Source organism: Oncorhynchus kisutch, linkage group LG27 (assembly GCF_002021735.2).
Source record: "Oncorhynchus kisutch isolate 150728-3 linkage group LG27, Okis_V2, whole genome shotgun sequence".
Classification (NCBI taxonomy): Eukaryota; Metazoa; Chordata; class Actinopteri; order Salmoniformes; family Salmonidae; genus Oncorhynchus; species Oncorhynchus kisutch.
This window is the reverse complement of record NC_034200.2, coordinates 44,013,740-44,031,030: the sequence shown is the minus strand read 5'-3', so window position 1 is coordinate 44,031,030 and position 17,291 is coordinate 44,013,740. Positions and strand designations below refer to the sequence as shown.

General features: G+C 48.7%; 1 protein-coding gene across 4 annotated transcripts in view; it reads right to left on the bottom strand.

The window, feature by feature from the left end:
* Nucleotides 1-14,329: 14,329 nt before the first annotated feature.
* The window catches only part of LOC109875738 (V-type proton ATPase subunit H-like), a 30,698-nt gene continuing 27,736 nt past the window's right edge, over nucleotides 14,330-17,291 (bottom strand). For all 4 annotated transcript variants that reach the window (XM_031806734.1, XM_031806735.1, XM_031806736.1 and 1 more), the window contains one exon: nucleotides 14,330-14,785. In XM_031806734.1, coding sequence (XP_031662594.1) covers nucleotides 14,716-14,785 — 70 coding nt within the window. In that variant the 3' untranslated portion in view covers nucleotides 14,330-14,715. The remainder of the gene's footprint in view (nucleotides 14,786-17,291) is intronic.

Genomic DNA, 17,291 nt, shown 5'->3' with positions numbered 1-17,291 from the left:
TCTTCATGGAGGAGATTACTGAGTAGTTTGGTTCATCAGGCTGACCTCCAGTCTTCATGGAGGAGATTACTGAGTAGTTTGGTTCATCAGGCTGACCTCCAGTCTTCATGGAGGAGATTACTGAGTAGTTTGGTTCATCAGGCTGACCTCCAGTCTTCATGGAGGAGATTACTGAGTAGTTTGGTTCATCAGGCTGACCTCCAGTCTTCATGGAGGAGATTACTGAGTAGTTTGGTTCATCAGGCTGACCCCCAGTCTTCATGGAGATTACTGAGTAGTTTGGTTCATCAGGCTGACCTCCAGTCTTCAGGGAGGAGATTACTGAGTAGTTTGGTTCATCTGGCTGACCTCCAGTCTTCATGGAGGAGATGACTGAATAGTTTGGTTCATCAGGCTGACCTCCAGTCTTCATGGAGGAGATGACTGAGTAGTTTGGTTCATCAGGCTGACGTCCAGTCTTCATGGAGGAGATTACTGAGTAGTTTGGTTCATCAGGTTGACCCTCTGTCTTCGCTTGAAGTTATTGAGGATTATGATCAATGTTCCCTCTAGACCCGAGACTGCCGTGCATCTCCCCCAGGAATGCTGTGCAGAAATATCAATGCACAGAGAGAAGCATGATATCGAACTTCACTCAATTCTTTAGAGCAGTGGTCACCAACCGGTCACCAACCGATCATTTGCGAAAGGCATTCCTAGTCGATTGCCAATTATTTCTGTAAAAAAAACAATGATAAAACCTTGTGTTCCTATTTTTATTTGATTTGTCTCGGCTGTTGTCGGTAGGTGCACCCGATTTGTTGCCATTTTGAACAATTCATTTGTCTCAAGGTACAAAATGTGCCTTATCAGCGGAGCTTGAGAGCAAATTGCACGATAAATCTACCGCTGGCCAATCGGATGGCTCAGATTACTGTATCTGTTGTAATGTAGCAGGCATTAAACAAAGCTACAGCAAAATGTATACTGTGAGATTTCAAAACGTATAAAACCATGATTAGAGAGACTGTCAACAAATACAGCAAAGAGCTGCTGTTTTTATGACTGAGTTCATGTTTACGTTCTCACTCAGCCCTGTCAACACTTTGTATTCAACACTTTTATTAGCCAGACAATGCGCGTTCTTCCTATTTCCACTCAGCACTACAACAAGCACTGCAGCAGTAATGAATGAGTTGGAGAGTGTACCTATAGGAATGAATCAGTAGGAGAGTGCACCTATAGGAATGAATGAGTAGGAGAGTGCACCTATAGGATTGAATGAGTTGGAGAGTGTACCTATAGGAATGAATCAGTAGGAGAGTGTACCTATAGGAATGAATGAGTAGGAGTGTGTATCTATAGGAATGAATGAGTAGGAGAGTGTACCTATCGGAATGAATGAGTAGGAGAGTGCACCTATAGGAATGAATGAGTAGGAGAGTGTACCTATAGGAATGAATGACTAGGAGAGTGCACCTATAGGAATGAATGAGTAGGAGAGTGTACCTATAGGATTGAATGAGTAGGAGTGTGTACCTATAGGAATGAATGAGTAGGAGTGTGTATCTATAGGAATGAATGAGTAGGAGAGTGCACCTATAGGAATGAATCAGTAGGAGAGTGCACCTATAGGAATGAATGAGTAGGATAGTTTACCTATAGGAATGAATGAGTAGGAGTGTGTACCTATAGGAATGAATGAGTAGGAGTGTGTATCTATAGGAATGAATGAGTAGGAGTGTGTATCTATAGGAATGAATGAGTAGGAGAGTGTACCTATAGGAATGAATGAGTAGGAGAGTGTACCTATAGGAATGAATGAGTAGGAGAGTGTACCTATAGGATTGAATGAGTAGGAGTGTGTACCTATAGGAATGAATGAGTAGGAGAGTGTACCTATCGGAATGAATGAGTAGGAGAGTGTACCTATAGGAATGAATGAGTAGGAGAGTGTACCTATAGGAATGAATGAGTATGAGAGTGTACCTATAGGAATGAATGAGTAGGAGAGTGTTTCTATAGGAATGCGTTGTTATTATTAGTGGCTTGGGTCTTTTTTTGATATCGAGGAATATTTCACTTTCTCTGGTCATAGGAGTAACAACCTTAATTTGTGCATGAGACCAATACTCGAGTTTACCAATAAAAAGGTGTCCCTTTTAGGTCAGTGGCAGAGCAGAGGGATGTTGAGGCGGACCCTCAGTCTGCTGCTTTCTCCTTAAGATACAAAGCATACAGTATTATTTAAATGTATGCTCACTCAGCTATGCCTCAAGTAATACAACAACGGATCTATTACCGGTATGATCATATAGCCTACCTCAAATTTTGAAATATCATTTTTTTTTTAAATGGCCCAAACAACAATGCATTGGCAGGTAAATTCAAGCAAAGCCATGATCATGCTGTGATAATGACAGATGCTTTCTTGAGTTCCTCTGCAAGGCTAAGGTCCTCTAGAACTCCATCTCAATCTCGAACTCCATCTCCAGGAGTTTCCTCATGGATATCTACAGCTTACTGCTCAAACCTCATTGCTACAGGACTGTTTTTAATTGGTTAATGTTAAAAAGTCTCAGCGGAAGATCTGGGCATTTTGACTTTTTTTACCCCTTTTTCTCCCCAATTTCGTGGTAGTAGTAGCTACTATTTTGTCTCATCGCTACAACTCCCGTACGGACTCGGGAGAGACGAAGGTTGAAAGTCATGCGTCCTCCGATACACAACCCAACCAAGCCGCACTGCTTCTTAACACAGCGCGCATCCAACCCGGAAGCCAGCCGCACCAATGTGTCGGAGGAAACACCGTGCACCTGGCAACCTTGGTTAGCACGCACAGCGCCCGGCCCGCCACAGGACAGAGCCTGGGCGCAAACCCAGAGTCTCTGATGGCACAGATGGCGCTGCAATACAGCGCCCTTAACCACTGCGCCACCCGGGAGGCCCAGAAAGTGATCACTGTTCTAGAGTTGTCCCTGTTAACACTGTCACCGCAATATTAGCCACTTTCAAAGCAACATACTGAAACAAATGGAACTGTGCAAGAGATTTTGTTGTAGGCACAACGTATTGGAATAGGATTCTATTGCATTGACACACACTATTAAACCAATCAGAGCTGCAGTATGCAAATAGCCCATTACAAATAGGCTAAATATGGATCATGAGCGGCCATGAGTAACTCACTTGTGCTGAGATCGAAGAGAGAGCTGCATTTAGCCATGTGACATTTAGTTCATATCCTTTGCTAGTTACTGATTATTATTATTATCAGATCATTTGTAGTCAAAACATGTACTTTTCTAGACATCTTTGAAAAGCCAGTCAGGTAAAGAGCTTTTTTATGTCTAAAAGGGGCGGTGTTGTATTTTGAGAAAGGCTTGAATAAGCCAAGTAGCCAATAGGCAGAAGGTAGAATAATTTCACAATTTTCAGTCACCTCCTTGTCTGATGGACAAGTGGATAAACAGGTGAATGTCAAGCCCTTCATGTTGTTTTTTTATTTGCTGTACCAGATGGTGATGCAGCCGGTTACTCTCAATAGTGCAGCTGGAGAACTTCTTTAGGATCTGAGCGCCATGCAGGGCTGAATTTCCTCCTGAGGTTGAAGAGGCTGTGATGCGCACGCCAAGGAACTTCACTTCACCCTCTCCCCTGCAGCCCGTCGACGACAATAGGCGCATGCTCCTCCCCGTTTCCTGTAGTCCGCGATCAGCTCCTTGGTTTTACTGACGTTGAATGAGAGGCTGTTCCATTGTGCCAGTGCTCTAATCTCCTCCCTGTAGTTTGTTACCAGGGCTCTAACCTCCTCCCTGTAGTTTGTTACCAGGGCTCTAACCTCCTCCCTGTAGTTTGTTACCAGGGCTCTAATCTCCTCCCTGTAGTTTGTTACCAGGGCTCCAATCTCCTCCCTGTAGTTTGTTACGAGGGCTCTAACCTCCTCCCTGTAGTTTGTTACCAAGGCTCTAATCTCTTCCCTGTAGTTTGTTGCCAGGGCTCTAACCTCCTCCCTGTAGTTTGTTACTAGGGCTCTAACCTCCTCCCTGTAGTTTGTTACCAGGGCTCTAACCTCCTCCCTGTAGTTTGTTACCGGGGCTCTAATCTCTTCCCTGTAGTTTCTTACCGGGTCTCTAACCTCCTCCCTGTAGTTTGTTACCAGGGCTCTAACCTCCTCCCTGTAGTTTGTTACCAGGGCTCTAATCTCCTCCCTGTAGTTTGTTACCAGGGCTCTAATCTCTTCCCTGTAGTTTGTTACGAGGGCTCTAACCTCCTCCCTGTAGTTTGTTACCAAGGCTCTAATCTCTTCCCTGTAGTTTGTTGCCAGGGCTCTAACCTCCTCCCTGTAGTTTGTTACCAGGGCTCTAACCTCCTCCCTGTAGTTTGTTACCAGGGCTCTAATCTCCTCCCTGTAGTTTGTTACCAGGGCTCTAATCTCCTCCCTGTAGTTTGTTACCAGGGCTCTAATCTCCTCCCTGTAGTTTGTTACCAGGGCTCTAATCTCCTCCCTGTAGTTTGTCTCACCACCGTCGTTTTGTCTGCAAACTTAATGATGGTGTTGGAGTCGTGCATGGCCACGCAGTCGTGGTTAAACAGGGAGTACGGGAGGGTACTAAGCACACACCCGAGGGGCCCCCGTGTTGAGGGTCAGCGTGGCAGATGTGTTGTTGCCTACCCTTACCACCAGGGGGCGGCCCATCAGGAAGTCCAGGATCCAGTTGCAGAGGGAGGTAGGTGCTCATACCAAGGGCCTTGAGCTTTAGTGTCAAGCTTGGAGTGGACTATGATGTTGATGAACAGCATTCTCACATAGGTGTTCCTCTTGTCCAGGTGGGATAGGCCTGTGTCCATCGTGCCTGAATGAATGTTTTTGCACCTCTATGTTGTACCAGAAAATGATCCATCGGGTCGTTTGTAATTTTCAGTGATTAGTAATGTTTTGAGCTAGTCTATATTAAAATAGATATGTCCATTTTATATATGATAAAATAATTAACAGATTGCATTTTGCACCCGTACGTACCCCCGTCACCTCAAAATGAATGGTTTTGATCACCCAAAAGTAGTAGTTTTTCTTTGCTTCCGCTCAACTGTATTGGCCTGTGTTGGCCTGTATTGGCCTGTGTTGGCCTGTATTGGCCTTTGTTGGCCAGTATTGGCCTGTGTTGGCCTGTATTGGCCAGTATTGGCCCGTGTTGGCCTGTATTGGCCTGTGTTGGCCTGTATTGGCCTTTGTTGGCCAGTATTGGCCTGTGTTGGCCTGTATTGGCCTTTGTTGGCCAGTATTGGCCCGTGTTGGCCTGTATTGGCCTGTGTTGGCCTGTATTGGCCTGTATTGGCCTTTGTTGGCCAGTATTGGCCTGTGTTGGCCTGTATTGGCCTTTGTTGGCCAGTATTGGCCCGTGTTGGCCTGTATTGGCCTGTGTTGGCCTGTGTTGGCATGTGTTGGCCTGTGTTGGCCTGTGTTGGCCTGTATTGGCCTGTGTTGGCACAGTGCAGTTAGAAGGCACTAGTCGCACCACTGGTGTTAAAAAGAAAAGGCACCTGCTAAAGACAATGTTTATCTACTTCATTGTGCAACATTTGTATCGTTGTTTTAATGTTCGATGGTGTGATCCATATCACTGAGCTGCGTGTAAACAGCACCACAAGCTGTTTACAGGCATTGAACACCATTCTGCATTTCGTCATCTATTTTCCAACTTCAATCGGTTAAATCACCTTGTTAAATTTTTTTCATTCAGTTACAAAAGTAACTGGCCCATATGAGAGTATGCGCCTTGGCCACTTCAAGGTTACAATGTAGCCAAGCTGTGTCTGTATGCCCTATGCGCCAAATGAAAAAGCACAGGATGTGTGTCTGGATAAAACAGCTCTGCCTGGCAACACGACAGGGGCTGAAGTTGAAACTTGAGCCCTCCCAGTTTGTTTTATGTCCCTATATAAAAATAGCAAGACATTTAAAATAACCAGAGGCAAATTTAGCATGTAAATCTTGGTGGGGCAAACTCAAAAAAATATTTTAGATGCATGCCAGCAAAGCCACTACACTACACTAAACAATACATGGGCAGCTTGAGGTGCCCACAAGCTGTAAAGCCACTGGGCGGTGTAGGGGGGCTATTGAGAGCCACTGGGCGGTGTAGGGGGGGGCTATGTAAAGCCACTGGGCGGTGTAGGGTGGCTATGTAAAGCCACTGGGCAGTGTAATGGGGCTATTGAGAGCCACTGGGCGGTGTAGGGGGGGGCTATGTAAAGCCACTGGGCGGTGTAGGGTGGCTATGTAAAGCCACTGGGCAGTGTAGGGGGGCTATTGAGAGCCACTGGGCGGTGTAGGGGGGGCTATGTAAAGCCACTGGGCGGTGTAGAGGGGGCTATGTAAAGCCACTGGGCAGTGTAGGGGGGGCAATGTAAAGCAACTGGGCGGTGTAGGGGGGGCTATGTAAAGCCACTGGGCGGTGTAGAGGGGGCAATGTAAAGCCACTGGGCAGTGTAGGGGGGCTATGTAAAGCCACTGGGCGGTGTAAAGGGGGCAATGTAAAGCCACTGGGCGGTGTAGAGGGGGCAATGTAAAGCCACTGGGCGGTGTAGGGGGTGCAATGTAAAGCCACTGGGCAGTGTAGGGGGGGGCTATGTAAAGCCACTGGGCGGTGTAGAGGGGGCAATGTAAAGCCACTGGGCGGTGTAGGGGGGGCTATGTAAAGCCACTGGGCGGTGTAGAGGGGGCAATGTAAAGCCACTGGGCAGTGTAGGGGGGCTATGTAAAGCCACTGGGCGGTGTAGAGGGGGCAATGTAAAGCCACTGGGCGGTGTAGAGGGGGCAATGTAAAGCCACTGGGCGGTGTAGGGGGTGCAATGTAAAGCCACTGGGCAGTGTAGGGGGGGGCTATGTAAAGCCACTGGGCGGTGTAGAGGGGGCAATGTAAAGCCACTGGGCGGTGTAGGGGGGGCTATGTAAAGCCACTGGGCAGTGTAGGGGGGCTATGTAAAGCCACTGGGCGGTGTAGGGGGGGTATTGAGAGCCGCTGGGCGTTGTAGGGGGGCTATTGAGAGCCACTGGGCGGTGTAGGGGGGGCTATGGAGAGCCAGTTGGTGGTGTAGGGGGGCTATTGAGAGCCGCTGGGCGGTGTAGGGGGGGCTGTGTAGGGGGGGCTATGTAAAGCCACTGGGCGGTGTACGGGGGGCTATTGAGAGCCGCTGGGCGGTGTACGGGGGCTATTGAGAGCCACTGGGCGGTGTAGGGGGGCTATTGAGAGCCACTGGGCGGTGTAGGGGGGGGCTCTGCAAATCTGCTGGGCGGTGTAGGGGGGCTATGGAGAGCCGCTGGGCGGTGTAGGGGGGCTATTGAGAGCCACTGGGCGGTGTAGGGGGGGGCTCTGCAAATCTGCTGGGCGGTATAGGGGGGCTATTGAGAGCCCCTGGGATGTGTAGGGGGGGCTATGGAGAGCCACTTGGTGGTGTAGGGGGGGCTATTGAGAGCCGCTGGGCGGTGTAGGGGGGCTATTGAGAGCCGCTGGGCAGTATAGGGGGGCTATTGAGAGCCACTGGGCGGTGTAGGGGGGGGGCAATGTAAAGCAACTGGGCGGTGTAGGGGGGGCTATGTAAAGCCACCGGGCGGTGTAGGGGGGGCTATGTAAAGCCACCGGGCGGTGTAGGGGGGCTATGTAAAGCCACTGGGCAGTGTAGGGGGGGCTATGGAGACCCGCTGGGCGGTGTAGGGGGGCTATTGAGAGCCGCTGGGCGGTGTAGGGGGGGGGGGGGCGGTGTAGGGGGGCTATGTAAAGCCACTGGGCAGTGTAGGGGGGGCTATGGAGAGCCGCTGGGCGGTGTAGGGGGGCTATTGAGAGCCGCTGGGCGGTGTAGGGGGGCTATTGAGAGCCACTGGGCGGTGTAGGGGGGGGGGGATTTGTAGGGGGGCTATGTAAAGCCACTGGGCGGTGTAGGGGGGTTATGTAAAGCCACTGGGCGGTGTAGGGGGGCTATGGAGAGTCGCTGGGCGGTGTAGGGGGGCTATGGAGAGCCGCTGGGCGGTGTAGGGGGGCTATTGAGAGCCGCTGGGCGGTGTAGGGTGGCTATTGAGAGCCGCTGGGCAGTGTAGGGGGGCTATTGAGAGCCACTGGGCGGTGTAGGGGGGGCTGTGTAGGGGGGGCTATGTAAAGCCACTGGGCAGTGTAGGGGGGGCTATGGAGAGCCACTTGGTGGTGTAGGGGGGGCTATGGAGAGCCGCTGGGCGGTGTAGGGGGGCTATTGAGAGCCGCTGGGCAGTATAGGGGGGCTATTAAGAGCCACAGGGCGGTGTAGGGGGGGGCAATGTAAAGCAACTGGGCGGTGTAGGGGGGGCTATGTAAAGCCACCGGGCGGTGTAGGGGGGGCTATGTAAAGCCACCGGGCGGTGTAGGGGGGCTATGTAAAGCCACTGGGCAGTGTAGGGGGGGCTATGGAGAGCCACTTGGTGGTGTAGGGGGGCTATTGAGAGCCGCTGGGCGGTGTAGGGGGGGGCGGTGTAGGGGGGCTATGGAGAGCCGCTGGGCGGTGTAGGGGGGTTATTGAGAGCCGCTGGTCGGTGTAGGGGGGCTATTGAGAGCCACTGGGCGGTGTAGGGGGGGGGGGATTTGTAGGGGGGGCTATGTAAAGCCACTGGGCGGTGTAGGGGGGTTATGTAAAGCCACTGGGCGGTGTAGGGGGGCTATGGAGAGTCGCTGGGCGGTGTAGGGGGGCTATGGAGAGCCGCTGGGCGGTGTATGGGGGCTATTGAGAGCCGCTGGGCGGTGTAGGGTGGCTATTGAGAGCCGCTGGGCAGTGTAGGGGGGCTATTGAGAGCCACTGGGCGGTGTAGGGGGGGCTATGTAAAGCCACTGGGCAGTGTAGGGGGGGCTATGGAGAGCCACTTGGTGGTGTAGGGGGGCTATGGAGACCCGCTGGGCGGTGTAGGGGGGCTATTGAGAGCCGCTGGGCGGTGTAGGGGGGGCTGTGTAGGAGGGGCTATGTAAAGCCACCGGGCGGTGTAGGGGGGGCTATGGAGAGCCACTTGGTGGTGTAGGGGGGCTATGGAGACCCGCTGGGCGGTGTAGGGGGGCTATTGAGAGCCGCTGGGCGGTGTAGGGGGGGGCGGTGTAGGGGGGCTATGGAGAGCCGCTGGGCGGTGTAGGGGGGCTATTGAGAGCCGCTGGGCGGTGTAGGGGGGCTATTGAGAGCCACTGGGCGGTGTAGGGGGGGGGATTTGTAGGGGGGTTATGTAAAGCCACTGGGCGGTGTAGGGGGGCTATGGAGAGTCGCTGGGCGGTGTAGGGGGGCTATGGAGAGCCGCTGGGCGGTGTAGGGGGGCTATTGAGAGCCGCTGGGCGGTGTAGGGTGGCTATTGAGAGCCGCTGGGCAGTGTAGGGGGGCTATTGAGAGCCACTGGGCGGTGTAGGGGGGGCTGTGTAGGGGGGGCTATGTAAAGCCACTGGGCAGTGTAGGGGGGGCTATGGAGAGCCACTTGGTGGTGTAGGGGGGCTATGGAGAGCCGCTGGGCGGTGTAGGGGGGGGCTGTGTAGGAGGGGCTATGTAAAGCCACTGGGCGGTGTAGGGGGGGGCTATTGAGAGCCGCTGGGCGGTGTAGGGGGGCTATTGAGAGCCGCTGGGCAGTATAGGGGGGCTATTGAGAGCCACTGGGCGGTGTAGGGGGGCTATGGAGAGCCGCTGGGCGGTGTAGGGGGGCTATTGAGAGCCACTGGGCGGTGTAGGGGGGGGCTCTGCAAATCTGCTGGGCGGTGTAGGGGGGCTATGGAGAGCCGCTGGGCGGTGTAGGGGGGCTATTGAGAGCCGCTGGGTGGTGTAGGGGGGCTATTGAGAGCCACTGGGCGGTGTAGGGGGGCTATTGAGAGCCACTGGGCGGTGTAGGGGGGGCTATGTAAAGCCACCGGGCGGTGTAGGGGGGGCTCTGCTAAACCGCTGGGCGGTGTAGGGGGGGCTATGTAAAGCCACTGGGCGGTGTAGGGGGGCTATGTAAAGTCACTGGGCGGTGTAGAGCCTCTTGGCGGTGTAGGGGGGCTATGGTGAGCCGCTGGGCGGTGTAGAGGGGGCTATGTAAAGCCACTGGGCGCTGTGGAGAAAGTTGAAAGTTTAAAAACACTTAGGTTGGAGTCATTACAACTCAATTTTCAACCACTCTACAAATTTCTGGTTAACAAACTATAGTTTTGGCAAGTCGGTTAGGACATCTACTTTATGCATGACACCAAATTTTTCCAACATTTTTTTCCAGACAGATTATTTCACTTATAATTCACTGTAACACAATTCCAGTGGGTCAGAAGTTTACATACACTAAGTTGACTGTTCCTTTAAACAGCTTGGAAAATTCCTGAAAATGATGCCATGGCTTTAGAAGCTTCTGATAGGCTAATTGACATCATTTGAGTAAATTGGAGGTGTACCTGTGGATGTATTTCAAGGCCTACCTTTTAAACTCAGTGCCTCTTTGCGTGACATCATGGAAAAATCAAAAGAAATCAGCCAGGACCTCACATTTTTTGTAGACCTCCACAAGGCTGGTTCATTCTTGGTAGCAATTTCCAAATGAAGGTACCACATTCATCTGTCCAAACAATAGTACGCAAGTAAAAACACAATGGGACCACGCAGCCATGATATCGCTCAGGAAGGAGACGCGTTCTGTCTTGATGTGGAATAGAGTTCCTTGTAGTCATGGCTCTATGTAGTACTGTGCGCCTCCCATAGTCTGTTCTGGACTTGGGGACTGTGTATAGAAAATGATTGTGTTCCTAGCTCCAACAGTACAGTAATATCTAACAATTCACAACAATACACACAAATCTATAAGTAAAAGAACAGTGGCATGTCATGTGGGGTATATATTGGTGTCTGAGCTGTGTTAGTAGTTTAAAACAGACAGCTCAGTGCTTTCACCATGTCAATACCTCTCACAAAGACAAGTAGTCAAAGACACCCTGAGCCAGGAGAGATTGTTAGTTCTGTGTAGATTTAAGGGCCAGCCGTGCTGCCCTGTTCTCGGCCAACTGTAACTTCTATAGGGGTATCAAGCACCTCCCCCGATAGCTAAGTCTCAGTAAAACAGATTACGTTACAATATCTCATATCTCTCTGGTAGGAAATCTAATCTTACATAGTTCACTGTCCAGAGACTGTACATTAGCAAGTATTATACTAGGAAGTGGAGGCTCCTGTGATGAATGCTGCTTAGGATCCAGGTCTGGTAAATCAGATGTGTGGTGCTGCTGTTCTGTGGTGTGTGATCCCCGATCTTATTTCCAGAGGTCCTTGTCAGTAATAGGAAATAATACTTGAAACTTTCTGAGCAAATATCTTTGATACTTGTGTGTGTGTGGGAGTGGGGGGGAAGGGTAGAGATAGCCCTCAGTAGCAGTCAGTCAGCTCTAACCCAGGACAACAGCTGCTGCTCTGCTCATGGCTGCATGGGACAGCTGCTGCTCTGTTCTAATGTCACACTGAAGGACTCTCAGCTTCAAACACAGTCATTTTACAGTTGGGTTAAACGCAGACATGTCATTTCCTGTTTAAAGGGCATTCCATTATTCATATTAATGTAGGCCTATTACCATTTGTAATTTTTCACTTTTCAAAAATTAATGTATCGACAACTGAGTATATTCACCAGAATCTCTTTCATTCATTTGAATTGATTTATTGTAGAATGTCCCTGTACAGAATCTGTCAATCTGAGCCATTTATGTTTTCTTGGTGAAACTAAATGTTACGTTTGTCATACAAAAGTCTCCAGAATATTTAATTCATATCCTCACCGTGAAATGCTTACTTACAAGCTCTTAACAGTGCCGTTCAAGAAAGAGTTATGAAAATATTGACCAAATAACCATAACGAGGCTATATACAGTCATGGCCAAAAGTTTTGAGAATGACACAACTTTTTCAAAGTTCAAAGTTCACTGCCTCAGTGTCTTTAGATATTTTTGTCAGATGTTAGTATGGAATACTGAAGTATAATTATAAGCATTTCATAAGTGTCAAAGACTTTCATTGACAATTACATGAAGTTGATGCAAAGAGTCAATATTTGCAGTGTTGACCCTTCCTTTTCAAGACCTCTGCAATCCGCCCTGGCATGCTGTCAATTAACTTCTGGGCCACATCTTGACCGATGGCAGGCCATTCTTGCATAATCAATGCTTTTTGTCAGAATTTGTGGCTTTTTGTTTGTCCATCAGCCTCTTGAGGATTGCCCACAAGTTCTCAATGGGATTAAGGTCTGGGGAGTTTCCTGGCCATGGACCCAAAATATCGATGTTTTGTTCCCATAGCCACTTAGTTATTACTTTCGCCTTATGGCAAGGTGCTCCATCATGCTGGAAAAGGCATTGTTTGTCACCAAACTGTTCCTGGATCATTTGGAGAAGTTGCTCTTGGAGGATATGTTGGAACCATTCTTTATTCATGGCTGTGTTCTTAGGCAAAACTGTGAGTGAGCCCTCTCCCTTGGCTGAGAAGCAACCCCACACAGGAATGGTCGCAGGATGCTTTACTGTTGGCATGACACAGGACTGATGGTAGCCCTCACCTTGTCTTCTCCGGACAAGCTTTTTTCCGGATGCCCCAAACAATCGGAAAGGGGATTCAGAGAAAATGACTTTACCCCAGTCCTCAGCAGTCCAATCCTTGTACCGTTTGCAGAATATCAGTCGGTCCCTGATGTTTTTCCCAGAGAGAAGTGGCTTCTTTGCTGCCCTTCTTGACACCAGGCCATCCTCCAAAAGTCTTCTCCTCACTGTGCATGCAGATGCACTCACACCTGCCTGCTGCCATTCCTGAGCAAGCTCTGTACTAGTGGTGCCCCGATCCCGCAGCTGAATCAACTTGAGACGGTCCTGGCGCTTGCTGGAATTTCTTGGGCACCCTGAAGTCTTCTTCACAAAAATTGAACCGCTCTCCTTGAAGTTCTTGATGATCCGATAAATGGTTGATTTAAGATGCAATCTTAATGGCAGCAATATGCTTGCCTGTGAAGCCCTTTTTGTGCAAAGCAATGACGGCACGTGTTCCCTTGCAGGTAACCATGGTTGACAGAGGAAGAACAATGACTCCAAGCACCACTCTTCATAACATTCTGGAGTATATGCACATTTCCATCATACAAGCTGAGGCAGCAGACTGAAAATTTATATTTGTGTCATTCTCAAAACCTTTGGCCACGACTGTACAGGGGGTACCGGGGGGGGGGGGGGGGGGGGGGGGGGTCAATGTAAATAGTCCGGATGACTGTTTGATTAATTGTTCAGCTGTCTTATGGCTAGAAACTGTTTAGGAGCCTCTTGGTCCTATACTTGGTGCACTGGTACCGCTTGTCATGTGGTAGCAGAGAGAACAGTCTATGACTTGGGTGACTGGAGTCTGACATTTTTTGGGGCTTTCCTGACACCGCCTAGTATATAGGTCCTGGATGGCAGGAAGCTTGGCCCCAGTGATGTACTGGGCTGTACACACTACCCTCTGTAGTGCCTTAGGGTCAGATGCCGAGCAGTTGCCATACCAAGCGGTGATGCAACCAGTCAGGATGCTCTCGATGATGCAGCTGTAGAACCTTTTGAGGATCTGGGGACCCATGCCACATCTTTTCAGTCTCCTGAGGGGGAAAAGGTTTTGTCGTGCCCTCTTCACGACTGTCTGGTGTGCTTGGACCATGATAGTTCGTTGGTGATGTGGACACCAAGGAAATTGAAACTCTCGAACCGCTCCACTACAGCCCCGTTGATGTTAATGGGGGCCTGTTCAGTCCTTTTCCTGTAGTCCACGATCAGCTCCTATGTCTTGCTCACATTGATGGATAGGTTGTTGTTCTGAGTACACGTGCTGGTAATCCGTCTGGCCCTGCAGCCTTGTGAATGTTGACCTGTTTGAAAAGGTCTTACATCGGCTACAGACAGCGTGATCCAGAACAGCTGACGCTCTCATGCATGGTTCAGTGTTGCTTGCGCATAGAAGTAATTTAGCGCGACTGGTAGTCCAGAGTTCATCTAAACAGGGGATCTTGTGTGTTTATTTGCGTGTGCTGTCTGTGTGAGATAGAACCCAGTGGAGCGGGGAACAAATACATAAATATTGACTCATCACAACTCCGCAGCTGTATGCTAGCCTGGTGCACAAACACAGCAGAGGTCTTAGTTTTCTATTCCAACAACTCTTCTCCTGTGAGAGGCAACAGAAGATCCAGGGTCCAATGCTGGACTTGCTGTGGTCGGTCTCTCAATCTGACATGTTTTTCAAAATGCATCTTAAACTACCTGAGAGACTTTACCTTACAGTTATGAGAGATGACAGCAGTCAAGAACCTGCGAAGAAACACAGCCCACCAGACCCTCTATATTAGTTTTATTGGAATGCATACTCACAACGTTTTACACACACGACACAAATAACTTCAGCCATTTAAAATTGATCACAACACAAAGTGCTATTTAAATCACCTTACATCACATAGGTGTGAGGACACATGACATAATATACTGTAGCATGACCAGGAAATCAACATACAGCCAGAGTGGAGAATTGACAGGTAAGAAAAGAGACACCTTTTACACATCAACTCCTGACATAAACTGGACAGTTGATCCAGGTAATTTCATTGGATGATGTACATAGATACACACAATCAGCCACACATACACTGGTATGCATGTATACCCCAGTACATGTATGCAAACCCAGACACAGAGTGGGTTCCATGCAGGGGTCAGGAGATCAGCTCCTGGTGGCCACAGCCGGTTGCTGCTGCTGGTCAGACGACTGGAGCTGCTTCCCCAGATACTCCCTGTAGAGGAGAGGAGGAGTATATCATCAATAATCCAGAATCTACCATCCTTGGCCTCAACCCCATCAAGCAGCTTTGGAATGAATTGGAACACCGACTGCGAGCCAGGCCTAATCACCCAACATCAGTGCCTGACCGCACTAATGCTCGTGGCTGAATGGAAGCAAGTCCCAGCAGCAATGTTCCAACATCTAGTGGAAAGACTTCCCAGAAGAGTGGAGGCTGTTATATCGTCAAAGGGGGGGACCAACTTTATGTTAATGCTTTTGATTTTGGAATGAGATGTTCGACGAGCAGGTGTCCACATACTGTTGGTCATGTAGTGTATTTAACCCCTTGTTTTCGGCACTCAACAGTCTAGGCCCACCCTGAACAGTCTAGGCCCACCCTGAAACAGGGGAGAGGGAGGGGTTCTACTAAACTACAGTGCCTTCGGAAAAGTATTCAGACCTCTTCACTTTTTCCACATTTTGTTAGGTTACAGCCGTATTCAAAAATGTATTATATTTTTTTCCCCTCAATCTACACACAATACCGCATAATGACAAAAACACTTAACTTAAAATGTTTTTTTTTGCTAATTTATATATAAAATAAAAACACTGAAAAAAACACTGAAATATTACATTTACATAAGTTTAACCTTCGCCAGCCATTACACCCTCAAGTCTTCTTGGGTGAGATGCTACAAGCTTGGCACACCTGTATTTGGAGAGTTTCTCCCATTCTTCTCTGCAGATCCTCTCAAGCTTTGTCAGGTTGGATAGGGAGCGTCACTGCACAGTTATTTTAACGTCTCTCCAGAGATGTTCGACCGGGTTCTGGCTGGGCCACTCAAGGACATTCAGAGACATGTCCCGAAGCCACTCCTGTCTTGGCTTTTTGCTTAGGGTTGTTGTCCTGTTGGAAGGTGAACCTTCCCCCCCAGTCTGAGGTCCTGAGCGCTCTGGAGCAGGTTTTCATCAAGGATCTCTCTGTACTTTGCTCCGTTTATCTTTCCCTCGATCCTGACTTGTCTCCCAGTCCCTGCTGCTGAAAAACATTCCCACAGCATGATGCTGCCACCGCCATGCATCAACGTAGGGATGGTACCAGGTTTCCTCCAGATGTGACGCTTGGCATTCAGGCCAGAGTTCAATCTTGGTTTCTTCAGACCAGAGAATCTTGTTTCTTATGGTCGGAGAGTCTTTACGTGCCTTTTGGCAAACTCCAAGCGGACTGCCATGTGCCTTTCACTGAGGAGTGGCTTCCGTCTGGCCACTCTTCTATAAAGGATTGATTGGTGGAGTACTGCAGAGATGGTTGTCCTTCTTGAAGGTTCTCGCATTTCCACAGAGGAACGCTGGAGCTCTGTCAGAGTGACCATTTGGTTCTTGGTCAACTCCCTGACCAAGGCCCTTCTCCCTCGATTGCTCAGTTTGTGCCTCGACACAATCCTGTCTCGGAACCTCATGGCTTGGTTTTTGCTCTGACATGCACGGTCAACTGTGAGACCTTATAGACAGGTGTGTGCCTTTCCAAATCATATCCAATCAATTGAATTTACTACAGCTGGACACCAAAAAAGTTGTAGAAGCATCTCAAGGGTGATCAATGGAAACAGGATGCACCTGAGCTCAATTTCTAGTCTCATAGCAAAGTGTCTGAATACTTATGTAAATAAGTCATCTTTTTCATTTTTTCTAAATTTGGTACAATTTCTGAAAATCTGTTTTGCTTTGTCATTATGGGGTATTGTGTAGAGATTGCTGAGAATTCTTTAAATATTTAGAATAAGGCTGTAACTTAACAAAATGTGGAAAAAGTCAAGGAGTCTGAATACTTTCACAAGGAACAGTATATAGTGAACGTGTCGTAAACCAACAGGTTCATATATACAGTACCAGTCAAAAGTTTGGACACATACTAATTGCAGGGTTTTCATTTTTAGTATTTTTTTTTTTGTATTTTCTATATATATATATATATATATATAAAATACAAAAAAATATATATATATATATATTCTTCAGAGTAGCCACCCTTTTCCTTGACAGCATTGCACACCCTTGGCATTCTCTCAACCAGCTTCATGAGGTAGTCACCTGGAATGCATTTCAATTAACAGGTGTTCCTTGCTAAAAGTGAATTTGTGGAATTTCTTTCCTTCTTAATGCGTTTCAGCCAATCAGTTGTGTTGTGACAAGGTAGGGGTGGTATACAGAAGATAGCTTTGGTAAAAGACCAAGTCCATATTATTGCAAGAACAGCTCAAATAAGCAAAGAGAAACAGCCCATCATTACATTAAAACATACATTGCTTGCTGTTTGTAGTTTCAGGATGGGTTTCTGTATTGCACTTTGTGACATCGGCAGATGAAATTTGACTGATCAATCAATTCAGAAAATTTCAAGAACTTTGAAAGTTTCTTCAAGTGCAGTTGCGCCAAGAGCTATGATGAAACTGGCTCTCATGAGCACCGCCACAGGAACGGAAGACCGAGAGTTACCTCTGCTACAGAGGATA